The 13,098-nt window shown below is 38.5% G+C and overlaps 1 protein-coding gene across 4 annotated transcripts in view; it reads left to right on the top strand.

The window, feature by feature from the left end:
* Nucleotides 1–13,037, top strand: part of NAPB (NSF attachment protein beta) — a 44,106-nt gene extending 31,069 nt beyond the window's left edge. For all 4 annotated transcript variants that reach the window (XM_019633908.1, XM_019633907.1, XM_019633910.1 and 1 more), the window contains 4 exons: nt 8,783–8,887; nt 9,685–9,753; nt 10,537–10,587; nt 12,021–13,037. In XM_019633908.1, the coding sequence (XP_019489453.1) occupies nt 8,783–8,887; nt 9,685–9,753; nt 10,537–10,587; nt 12,021–12,131 (336 nt within the window). In that variant the 3' untranslated portion in view covers nt 12,132–13,037. The remainder of the gene's footprint in view (nt 1–8,782; nt 8,888–9,684; nt 9,754–10,536; nt 10,588–12,020) is intronic.
* The last annotated feature ends 61 nt before the right edge of the window (nt 13,038–13,098 follow it).

Raw genomic sequence — 13,098 nt, 5'->3', positions numbered from 1 at the left:
CTCTCTCTCTCTCTCTCTCTCTCTCTCTCTCTCTCTCTCTCGTCGTCTGTCTTCTTGCTTTCTTACCACCGTAATGTGTGTGATGTGGGTATCTTGTCATGTTTTTAATTTTTATTTCCCTAATGATTAGTGCTATTAAGTACCTTTTCATGTGGTTATTGGCCATTCATATATCTTCTTGGAGAAATGTCTATTCAGTTTCTTTGCCCATTTTTGAATTAGATTATTTGTTTTTTGGTATTGAGTTTTAGAAGTTCTTTCGGTATTCTGAATGTTAGTCCCTTATCAGTTAAGTGATTTGCCAATATTTTCTCCCATTCCATTGGCTGCCCTTTTTAAAAAATATTTTATTGGGGAATTGGGGGAGGGGAACAGTGTTGGGGAATCGGGGAAGGGGAACAGAGAAGTTGCTGTCCTTTTGTTCTTCAGTCCAGTTGTGGAGGTCATCACCTCACTGGCCCACGTTGGTATTATCATTGCGCTCTTCCTGGGTGAGGCCGTCACTCGCCGGCCATTAGACGGCTGCTCACAGGGACTTATGGCAGCTCACAAAAGCTCACACCCACTGCTGGCCAGCCTCGCTGCAGCCTGTGCTGTCATTGGCGACTCACAGCAGCCCAGTTCCAGGTCGGGCTGTTGCTCACCATCTTAGCTGTAGAGGGTGCAGTGTTACTGGCCCTCATGTGGGATCCAAACCGGGGCCCTGCTGCTCAAGCCAACTCTTAATAACCAACACGCTACTCAGCTGGCCCCTGTGGGTTGCCTTTTTTACTCTTATTATTAGTGTTCTTTGATGCACAAAGTTTTAAATTTTGATCAAGTCCAATTTTTTCTATTTTTCCTTTTGTTGCCTATGTTTTCCATGTCATAGTCAAGAAAATGCTAAACTCCTGGTCATGAAATTGTTCCCCTCTTTTCTTCTAAGAGTTTTATAATTTTAGCTCTTAGGTTTAGGTCTTTATTCCATTTTGAGGTAATTTTTGTATATGGTGTTAGTGAAGGGTTCAAATGCATTCTTTTGCCGGTGGATTTCCAGTGTTCCCACAACTATTTGTTGAATACACTGACCTTTAGCTATTGAGTGGTCTTGGCACCGTGTTGATGTGACCAATATGCAAAGGTTTATTTCTGGGCTCTAGTTTATTCCATTGGTTTGTATGTCTGTCTTTTTTATTTTTAGGTTTTTATTAAAAAATATAACTAACATACATTATATCAATTTCAGATATACACCATAGTTTTTCAACATTTATATACCTAAGGAGTGACCACCATAAGTTCAGCAACAGCAAACATCTGACATAGTACTATTCTATCACAATATTATTGACTATATTCCATCTATCCTGTACATTACATCCGCATGACTTGTTTTATATCCGGAAATTTGAACTTCTTATTCCCCTTCCTCCACCCCCTTTTAAATTTTTAAATTACAGTTAACATTTAATATTATTTTATGTTAACTTTAGGTGTATAGCATAATGATTAGGTATTTGTATAACTTAAGAAGTGATCCCCCTGACTAGTTTAATACTCACGTGGCACTATCATCGCTATTACCATATTATTGACTATTTTCCCTATGCTTTACTTTAGATTCCCTATGACTATTTTGTAACTACCAATTTGTACTTCTTAATCCCTTCACCCTTTTCACCCTATCACCAACTCCCCTCCCATCTATCACTCCAATAAACCTAGTACCCATCTGACACCATACCTAGTTATCACAATATTATTGACTCTATTCCTGTGCTATAGCCTACATCCCCATAACTACTTTGCAACAACCAATTTGTCCTTCTTAATCCCTTCCCATTTTTCACCCACTCCCTCAACTCCCCTCCCTTCTGGCAACTATCAAAATGTTCTCTGTATCTGAGTGTGTTTCTGTTTTGTTTGTTTATTTTGTTCTTTAGATTCCACGTATACTGAAATCACATTGCATCTGTCTTTCACTGTCTGACATACTCCACTCAGCATAATATCCTCCAGGTTCATCCATGTAGCCGCAGATGGCAAGAACCCATTCCCTTCCATGGCTGAGCAATATTCCATTGTATTGATGTACCACCTCCTCTTTATCCATTTATCTGTCGATGGACACCCAGGCTTCCTTCACGTCTTGGCTCTTGTAAATATTGCTGCAATGAACATGTGGATGCAGACGTCCCCTTGAAACAGTGTTTTGGGTTTCTTCAGATAAATACCCAGAAGTGGAATTATTGGGTCCTTCTTTGTCCCTTGTTATAGCCTTTGTTTTAAAGTCTATTTTGTCTGCTTTTTTTTTCATTTCCATTTTCATGAAATAACTTTTCCCATCCCTTAACTTTCATTCTGTGTGTGTCTTTCAATCTGAAGTGAGCCTGTTGTAGGCAATATATGTAAGGCTCTTGTTTTCTTAGCCATTCAGCCACCTTATATTTCTGATTGGAGCATTTAATCTATTTACATTGAAAGTAATTGTTTATAGATATGTGGCTATAGCCATTTTATTATTCCTTTTTTTGATCTTCTGTCTTGGTTGTAGATCCTTGCTTTTCATCACTTTGAATATTTCCTGCCAGTCCCTTCTGGCTTGCAAAGTTTCTGTTGAGAAACCAGCTGACAATCTTATGGGAGTTCCCTTATAAGTTGCCTTTCTGTTGCTACTTTTAGGATTCTCTCTTTGTCTTTAACCTATGCCATTTTAATTATAATGTGTCTTGGTGTGGGCCTCTTTGGGTTCATCTTGTTTGGGACTCTCTGTGCTTCCTGAGCTTGTATGTCTATTTCTTTGGACAGGTTAGGAAAATTTTCAGTCATTTCTTCAAACAGGTCCTCAATACCTTGTTTTCTCTCTTCTCCTTCTGGTACCCCTATGATGCAAATATTGTTACACTTGATGTTGTCCCAGAGGTCTCTTAAACTAGCCACACTTTTTTTTTGGATTCTTTTTTTTCTTTTGCTGTTCTGATTGGCTGTTTTCTGCTACCTTCCAAATTGCTGACTCAGTCCTCTGTTTCATCTAGTCTGCTGGTGATTTCTTCTAGTGCGTCTTCATTTCAGTTATTGTATTCTTTATTTCTGACTGGTTCTTTTTTATGGTTTCTATGTCTTTTTTTATGCTTGCTATCTCCTTGTTGAAGTTCTCACTAAGTTTCTTGAGCATCCTTATAGCCATTATTTTAAACTCTGTATTTGGTAGGTTGCTTGCCTCCATTTTGTTTAGTTCTTTTTCTGGAGTTTTCTCTTGTTCTTTCATTTTGGATATATTTCTTTGTTTCCTCATTTTGGCTGCCTCTCTATGTTTGTTTCTCTGTATTAAGTATGGCTGCTACATCTCCAAGTCTTACCAGGTAGCCTTATGTAGTAGGGGTCCTGTGTGATCCAGTGGCACAGTCTCCTTGGTCACCTGCACTGGGTGCTCCAGGAGTGTCCCTTGTGTGAGCCCTCCTGTTTTATTTGAGCCTTGATTGCTAATGGCACATCAGTGGGTGGGGTTGACCCTCAAGCTGACTGGCTGTGGGGTTTGGCCACATCTGCAGCTTATAGACTGCTGTGTGGGAAGCTTACCACACAGAGTGGGATTCCCCCCAGCGGGCTCTGGTGGGTATGCTGCTTGTGGGGCTAACTGGATGGTGCTCTGCTGTGGTCTGAAGCCAACCTCCAAGTATGTTTTTTCTGGGGCTGTTGGGAGGGGCTCTGGTGCAGACCCAGGTCAGCCACTGCTTTTGACTGGTCGGGGACTACCTAGTTAAGAGCTACAAAGTGATCCACAGTTGGTTGCTGCCTGTGCTGTTCCTGGATGAGCATGAAGGATGCCACGCTGTGAACTGAGGATGGCTTCCACCAGTACCAGGTCTGAGGTAGCTCCGCAAAAAGCCAGAACACATAGAGGCCTGGTGCTGGTTGCTGGCTCCCATTAGTGGTTTAGCTACTGATGAAGCCTTGTGCCATATGGAATTGGGTGTGGCAGGGTCTCAGTGAGTCATCAGGGTGGAGCGAGTGGAGCTCACCAAACCAATTCAGATTCAGATTTGGCCATGGGCATGGGGGAGAGCTTAACTCATGAAAGATGGCACCAGCCTGCTTGCTGCACAGGAGAAGGACCCCACACCGGGAAAATGATCCCACACAGGGAAAATGATGACTATCTTCCAGCCCACACCCCATAGCCATACACCTCAGTCTGCCCCCATATGTCTCCAAGCCCCCTGAGTCACTGTCCCTCCACTGGAGCCCATGGTGAGTGCCTGTGAGCCTGTGCTGGACCTTTAAAAGGACATCTGAATTTCCTGCAGCCTTTATCCCACCCAGACAGTCGGAATCCCCACTGTTTTTTCACAGCCAAATGTTATGGAGGCTCATGTTCCTGGCTCCAATATTCTGGTTTGGGGAGGCTGGTGTTGGGGATGGGGTCCCTTACTCTTGTTGGGGAACCTCTGTGGCCAAGATATCCATTTCAATTTTCATCCTCCACGTGGAAGTTTGGGGCTGCCTCATGTTGAATCTCTGCCTCTTCTACCAGTCTCAACATAGCTTCTTTATATCCTTAGTTGTAAAACTTCTGTTCAGCTAGACTTCAGATGGTTCTCTAGGTTGATCATTCTATAATTTAGTTGTAGTTTTGTTGTGTTCACAGGATAAGGCAAGCACAGCATTGACCTACTCCACCATCTTGGATCTCTCTTGTATGTCTGTCTTTATGCCAGTATAACACTGTTTGATTACTGTAACTTTGTGGTAAGTTTTGAAATTGGAAAGTGTGAGTCCTCCAACTTTGTTCTTTTTTAGGATTGTTTTGGCTATTTGTGGTTCCTTGCATTTCTATATGAATTTTAGGATCAGCTTGTCAATCTCTGCTAAGAAACCAGCTGGGATTTTGATTGGGGTTGCATTGACTCTGTAGACCAATTTGGAAAGCATTTTCATCTTAACAACATTAAGTCTTACAGTCTGTGAACACAGGGTGCCTTTCCATTTATTTAGATCTTTAATTTTGTTCAACAATGTTTTATAGTTTTCAGCATGCATGTCTTTGATTAAATATACTCCTAAGTAGTTTATTCTTTTTGAATCTATTGTAAATGGAATTGTTTTTCTAATTTCCTTTTTCAGATTGTTAGTTGCTAGTTTTATATACTGCAACCTTGCTGTACTTGTTTGGTGGATTCCTTAGGATTTTCTGTGTACTTAATTAATCCTTTACTGTATAGTCATGGTGTGTAATCTGTCTTGGTGTAGAATTAACCCCTGGTCGTTTGCAGAATGTAAAAGAATTTATGAGACTCTACAAGAGTAAACAAACATTTATTGACAGGAGAGAGAGAGGGAGAGGGAGGGAGATCGAGAGAGATCTGTTTAAAACTGGCAGAAGTTTTGCAAGGGCAGAGTCTGATGGAGACAGCTGTGGAGACAGAGGGGTAAGAAAGAGATACTGGCAGGAGTTTAGCCAGGGCAGAGTCTCTTTGGGGAACAGCTGCACCAATGAGGAGTACTGGGTTGTATATTTTTCCATACAGGATATAGGGTGCTTGTCAGCTTGCAGGGAGGCTGCCATTACAATTGTCTTCTCCTGGGACCTGTCCTGTTCCCTATGATGGATGTCAGCTTGCAGGGGGTTGCTGTTGCAATTGGAAACTGTTCTTTTCCCACCTATGATGGGTGTTTGTTAGTTTGCAGGGGGTTGCCGTTGCAACTGGGAACTGTTCTGTTCTCACCTATGGTAAATGTAAGGTGCTTGTCAGCCTGCAGGTGCAGTGCTAGCCAGGGGAGTCAGAGCCAAGCAGTTAATGTTTAGCTAGCTCCTGTTAACTCACAAGCTCACTCCTGTTAACTCTGCTTGTCTCATCATAATCCTGTTTGTAAATTGCCAGAATTAGTTTGCTAGTATTTTGTTGAGGATTTTGCATCTATTTTAAGGGATATTGATCTTTAATTTTCCTTTCTCATGATGTCTTTGGTTTTGGTAATACCGGCATCATAGAATGAGTTGGGAAATCTCTAATTATAATTGTGGATTTGTCTTTCTCTCCTTTTACTTCTATTAGTCTGTTTCACATATTTTGCAGCTCTGTTGTTTGCTTCATACGTATTTAGGATCGCTATGTCTTCTTGGTGGGTTGACCCTTTTATCATTATTATATAATGCCACTTTCTGGTAATTTTCTTTGCTCTGAAGTCTACTTTATTTGATATTAATATAGCCTCTCCTGCTTTTTTTGATCAATGTTTATATGATATATTTTAGGTTCTTTCAACCTACCTGTATCGTTATAATTGAAGTTTTTTGTGGACATCATATAGTTAGCTCATGCTTTTTAATTCACTTTGCCAATTTGTCTTTTAATTGGCATATTTAGACCACCTTTATAGTAATTATTGATATATCAGGGCTTATGTTTGCCATTTTAATTTTTGTTTTCTGTTTATGCTATTTTTCATTTCCCTGGGTTTTTTTCCTGCTTTCCACTGGGTGAACTTATCTCTAGTGTTTTTGAGTATATCTCCTTGAATGGCTTTTTTTAGTGATTGCTCTAGGTATTAAATTTATATAACTTATAGGTTAATAATGTCATCATTTAATCAGTTGCAGTGAAATATAGAAGTCTTACCGTACTTTCTGTCTTTACCCTCCCCATTCAATATATAATTGTCTTAAATATTTTCTTTACATACTTTTAGGACCATATCAACCAGTGTTATAATTTTTGCTTCAATTGTCAAACATAATTTGGAAAACTCAGGAGAAAAACTCATTGTATTCACCCATATTTTGTTTGCTGTGTTCTGCCTTCCTTCCTGATATTCTGAGATTCCTTCTTTTATTGTTTCCTTTCTATTTAGAGAATATCCTTTTACCATTATTTTAGAGTAGGTCTATTGGCAACATATTTTCTTTGTTTTCCTTCATCTGGGGATGTTTTGATTTTCTTTTCATTCCTGAAGCATATTTTCTGTGGGTATATAATTCTGGATTGACAAGGTTTTGGTTTTGTTTTGTTTTTAGTTCTTGAAAAATGAACCACTATGGTTTCCATGGTTTTTGATAAGTCAGCTATCATTCAAGTTGCTTTTCCACTGTAAGTAAGGGGTTGTTATTCTCTGGCTGCTTTCATTTTTTTTTCCTTCGTCTTCGGTTTACAGTAGTTTATGTGGATCAGGATGGAGGTCTTTGCTTTGATCCTGTTTGGGTTTCACTAAACTTCTTGAATCTATAGGTTTATGTTTCTTGCCAGATTGGGAATTTTTAGCCACTATTTCTCAAATATGTTTTTAGCCCCTCTCTTTTTCTCCTCTCCTTCCAGGACTCAGGGGACCCCAATGTCAGACCTTATTACATAGTTGCATTCTGAATCTTTGTTCTTTTTTTTAAAATTCGTCTTCTCTCTGTTGTTCAGACTGAGTAATTTCTAATGTTCTGTGTTCTCTTATCAGTTTGTTGATTCTTCTGTCCCATACACTCTGCTGTTGAGCCCATCTACTTTTTATGTTTTTCAGTCCTGAAATTTCTATTTGGTTTTTCTTTATGTCTTCTGGGATTGTTTGCTGTGAATTTCTTTTTCTTTGTTGATGCTTTCTGTTTTTTCTTTACTTTCAAGTGTTTCTGTATTGCTCATTGAAGCATTTTTATGAGGGTTCCTTCAAAATTTTTGTTAGATAATTCTCACATTTCTGCTATCTCAAAGCTGTCATCTATTGGTGGTTGTTTTTTCATTCAGCTTGACATCTTCCCCTTTTGAGTATGGTAAGTGAGTTTCAATTGAAAACTGGACATTTTCACATTATGTTATGACATCAGATTTTACTTAAACCTTCTCTGTCATCTGGTTTTCTGTGACACTGCTCTGGCTGGGGTGTGTGGCCTCATTACTGCCAAGTGGAGGTAAATGTTCAGGCTTCAAACATTAACGTCTGGCGGGGAGACCCTTGTTCCATTCCAGTTCCTGCTTGGTCTCTACCAGCACCATGCTGGTGTTGTCCTTGTTACTGCCAGGTGATGGTGAGAGTCTTAACCCTCCAGTAGGCCTTTTCTGAAGCCATGCCTGCTGGGAGATGAAAACTCCTGTCTCCTGCTGGAGAGAGGTGGAATCCAGGCTCCCTGTATAGTCTCCACTGCCTCAGCAGCAGGTATAGAGGGTGGGCCGTTACTAGCTGTTGGGGATGAACGCTTGGCTTCCTACTTGCCCTTCTCTGAGGCTACCTTGGCAGGAACATTGGGCTCCTCGTTGCAGTCTTGAAAGGATGAATGTCTTGGTTTCCTCTTTGGCCTTTGATGATGTGAGTGGGGATAGGCCCATTGTTCGTTCTCTTTTTTTTTTCTCTCTCTCTCTGTGTCTTTTTGCTACCTCCACTGGTTTTTTAGGTTGCTGGCATTTTCTGTGCCAAGTCAGGGATATATGAAAGAAAAAGAAAACCCAGGGAACTCACTGCCATGTTTTCTCTTGTGTCTCAAGGTCCCTGTCAGACTCTTTACTTCTCTCTGCCTTTCAGTCTTCTTATGTTTGTTTTATATAAAATGACTGGGGCTTTAGTTGTACTGAGCAGGAGGGATAGAAGAAAGTATGTCTATTCCATCTTCCTGCAAGTGGAAGTCTGCTGAGTCTGTTTTAACAGGTTATCACTTTATGTATTAAATATTGTTTCTTCTAGTAAAATTATTGGGTTAAAATAATGTATTTCATAGCTAAACTAACATAAGATACAGAAGTATTTTCTAAAGGGCAATAGATGAGAATCAGTTTCCCTAATAAAAGAAGGCAAACCTTTTAAATCTAACTCTGCTTCCTGTGCCTAGGTTGGGACGAACACCATGGATAATCCTCTCTTGAAGTACAGTGCAAAGGATTACTTCTTTAAAGCAGCCCTCTGTCACTTCATAGTTGATGAGTTGAATGCCAAGGTAAAGAGTCCTTCAGCACTGTTTTTCTTATACACATTACCCATGAAAGCAGGCCTCACTCAGGCACTCTTGTTCTTGATATTCCTTCGTTTGGGTGGTATTCATTAGTAGCAAGACTAAACTGAATACATTAAAAAATAATATTATATGTGTCCCAGCTGTAATCCTGTAACAACTACCAAAAGTGTTCTCTTAAAGTTCCCTGGTAGCCACATTTTATTCAGTAGTTTTGCCTTAAAGAAATTAGAAGGCAAGAGGGAGACAATAAAAGTAGAATAACTACCTTTTTGTTTTTAAACTCAGAAATGGAATTGGAATGAGGATGGGGAGAAAATGAAAGCTGAGAGACAAGAGACAGAGACTTGGGTAACTTGTTGTCAGTGTCTGGAGTTGGAAGAGCAGAATTGAAGCCATTAAGAGGAAAAGCATTCTTCCCTCAAGCCTTGAGCAGTGGTCTAACTGTGATTTTTTGGGAATCTGGACAGTGTTAAGGAAAAACTTCTCCACTTAATGGATGAAAACAGACACCTGGTCTCTGAGTTTTTAAGAATTAGATTTGACTCGTGACGTCTCCTCTACAGCAACCTAATTCAGAAAAATTGGTTTAGAAATTTAACTAAAGTTGAAAATCAAAATAGATAGGATTCCTATATTGATTTTGATGTTGAGTTTAACAGCATACTTCTTATACATTTAAATGGGATGTAGATAAATCTTACTGAAGTTAATAAAATGTTCAAAGTTTTGTTTCTTGGTTTAGTGAGTCAGACATTAACAAGTGGTTTTTCTATCTTCAGCTTGCTCTTGAGAAATACGAGGAAATGTTTCCAGCATTTACTGATTCAAGAGAATGTAAATTGTTGAAAGTAAGTAATATTAGAACTTTGAAGAAAAAAGCCTTTGCTGTCAGATTAGGAGGGGTTGCATATGAAGTGAAGTTTTTTGTTTTGTTTTGTATTGTTTTGCAAATTGTCTTTTAAATTTATTTCTGAGGTAAGACAAATGGAAGGAAAATGTTTCTATGAAAAAATACTGTGTGTGTAGGAAATAGTCACAATTTTACCCCACATGGATACAAATTATTGTACTTTAATTTAGGCCCTGGTGGCTTAAAATTATATAACAAAATAGAAAAATGGAAAACTAATATCCCCTACCCCCCTTTTCAAAGGCAGGCACTACCAAGATCAAGAAGACATCACAGTGTTGGTAGAGGATAATTACTATATGAATTGTCTAGCTGTAATTACCTTCAGACTAAAATAAAGTGCTACAGTCCTTCTAAGGCATAAACAGTAATGGTCTGCAAACAATATATACACATAATACATATTTAAAACAAGTATATACAGGTCAATTTTTTTTCACTGTCTTGAAATACAATTTACACAAATGATGCAGATATATATATATATACACATATATACATATATATACATATATATATACTTGTAGCTCTACAGTAAAGTTTATTTTTGATTCTTTTATAGCACATCAGTGTAAACAGTTTAAGCTGGCTTTGTTTTATATTTTAAAACATTCCTTGTTGTATTTTCAAGATTTAAAGCAATTTTCTAGTTCTTTTTCACAGAAAACGAAATGGAACTTCTTACCCAGCAAACTATTTTTTCCATATTTTATGTTACTAGAAACTTCTAGAAGCTCATGAAGAACAGAACAGTGAAGCTTACACTGAAGCAGTAAGTTATGTCCTTGTGATATAGTACATTCTTTGAAGGTTTAAGTTACAGAAACTTTTTTTTCTTTTCATTGTGTAAATGCTGATCATTTATTTAAACATTCTTCCAGTATACCTAAGTTGTATTTTCAAAGGTTTCAAAGGTTGTGTTTTATATATCCACAAACCTATACGATTAGAAAGTTCCATTAGCCGTGGTGAATTTAGTTGTGAGGCAAATTCAAGAGAGAATATCACATATTGTTATGATTTGCTGTTTGAGTGCTTTCTTTTGAGAATAATCTGTTCTGTAAATAAGTGTAAAGTAAAATCAGTTAAATATAATTTAAAATATAAAAACAAAGCAGTGAGAATTTGCCATATTTCTGGCATAAAATAAATGGAAGATTTTTTTCTTTATATTCATCATTCTGTATTCCCTTCTTATCCCATCTTATGTTTAGGATAAAGCAAATTTCTCAGTGTGCTCCATTAATATATTCATCATGGCTTTGAAGAAATAGTGGAAAGGAATGTTTTCCCATTTAACTATTGCTACAAAACCATTTTCATCCGATTGAAGTGTCATTATTTGGTAATGTGTTGGAAGGAGTTAAAGGAATTGTTTCCTCACATCCGGTCTCTGCTAGTACATTCTTCATGTTCAGTGAAATTGGAGCAGTATTAATTTTCCATATTCCCTTCTAATTCTTATGCAAGGTCTGATTTCCTTTGTCACATTAAATGTGCTCTTCTTCCAATTATGAAGGCTCTTAGGAATTTTTGCCATCACATGTTAACATACAGAGCAATATGAAAGGCACAGGAATTTGACAATAGCTCCATTAAAACAGGATAATGAAAGGGCCGACAGAGTGGTGCTTTGGTTAAGAACTGGCTTGGGATGCCAGAGGGCCCTGGTTTGGATCCCACATATGAGGGCCAGTGACACTGCCCTCTACAGCTAAGATACTGAACAACAGCTCCACCTGGAGCAGGGCTGCCATGGGTCGCCGGTGACGGCGTGGGCTGCAGTCCCCTGCTACAGTGGGCTGCCATAAACTACCGTGTGTAGTGGGCAGCCAGCGTGAGTGGCCAGCAGCTGCAGTGAGCGGCCATCCAGAAGCCGGTGACTGATCTGCCTCATCCGGGAAGAGCGCAATGATGGTGCCAGCTTGGGCCAGTGAAGCAACGTCCTCCACAACTAGACTGAAGAACAAAACAACAGCAACTTGTCTGTTCCCCTTCCCCCGATTCCCCAATAAAATCTTTAAAAAAAAAACAGGATAATGAAAAACTAAACAATTTTTAATGAAGAAAGTTATGAACTAGAATGAATAATTTTAAAAAATGTGGTAGATTACCACTGTATATGTTTAAACAGTTTGGGACACTTGTTTTATATTTCAATTGTATTTCCGTGGACTAATTCCTATTCCTCTTCCCTTTAACTAGGTGAAGGAATTTGACTCAATATCTCGCTTGGATCAGTGGCTTACTACCATGTTGCTTCGTATCAAAAAGTCCATCCAAGGGGATGGAGAGGGAGACGGAGACCTAAAGTGAGACATTTATAAGTCTTTGTAGCATGCAGCTAAGTTTCATCTTAGGGCTTTCCTCTTTAGTTTCATCTTAGGTCAGGTGATCTTTATGGGATTTCCATTTAATGGCTTAATTTTGTTGCACATGAGCCAAATGATGTGTGTATTGTTTAAGCTTGCCATGTTTGTGTCACTGTCAGGCGATGAGTGAGAAGCTCCTGTGCATATTATGGGTGTGATGGGCTATTTCATGCTTGTCAGAGTCCCCATAGTTTTCTGAGAACTACTTCAGAATTTTGTTCCTGTTAATTTGATATTTGTAGAGCTCATGTTTAATTTTACCATATATATTTATGTCCTTTTTCTTGGACTTGAGTACCCAGCCCAATTGTTCTCACCAACGCTTTGCATATTCTCTGTAAATTTGCATCTGGATGTATTCTCTAAAAGTATGTGTTTAGTTTAGGGTGGTTGTTAGGAATGAGTTTATGACTTTTCTTATTAGAAATTTTTGTTGTTATCTTGTGATTCTTTTGATGGTTTTAGTGACCAGCTTCTTTGCTTTTGATATTGTTCTGCATGCTAACGTGAATGCGAAAATTAGAACAACCCGGGTCTGCCAGTATCTCTTATGTTGTGAGAAAAGGGAGCTTCCTGGCAGTGCTTACCTACTTGCCTATGTGTATGGACGAATATCAGCATGGGTTTGACTGACTGCTTTTTGTACACACACACACACACACACACACACACAATTTATGAGAAATAGAATTTTTCCATTTCCTGGTCATAATTTCCACTTTTAGTTGGGGTGAAAATCCCTTTCTTTATGTTCACATAAAGGTGTTTTAACTGGCACATCCTTTTTCTTTTTTTTTTCCCCCACATTTATACAGTCATTTTATTATTTTTATTTATTTATTTATTTTTGCATCCATTTCTTTTTTTATTAAATTATTTTTTATTATGAAATACACATTTTTTATAATTAG

Source organism: Hipposideros armiger, unplaced genomic scaffold, assembly GCF_001890085.2.
Source record: "Hipposideros armiger isolate ML-2016 unplaced genomic scaffold, ASM189008v1 scaffold_1435, whole genome shotgun sequence".
NCBI lineage: Eukaryota > Metazoa > Chordata > Mammalia > Chiroptera > Hipposideridae > Hipposideros > Hipposideros armiger.
Note: the sequence above shows the minus strand (reverse complement) of the source record. Positions and strands in the feature narration are given on the sequence as shown.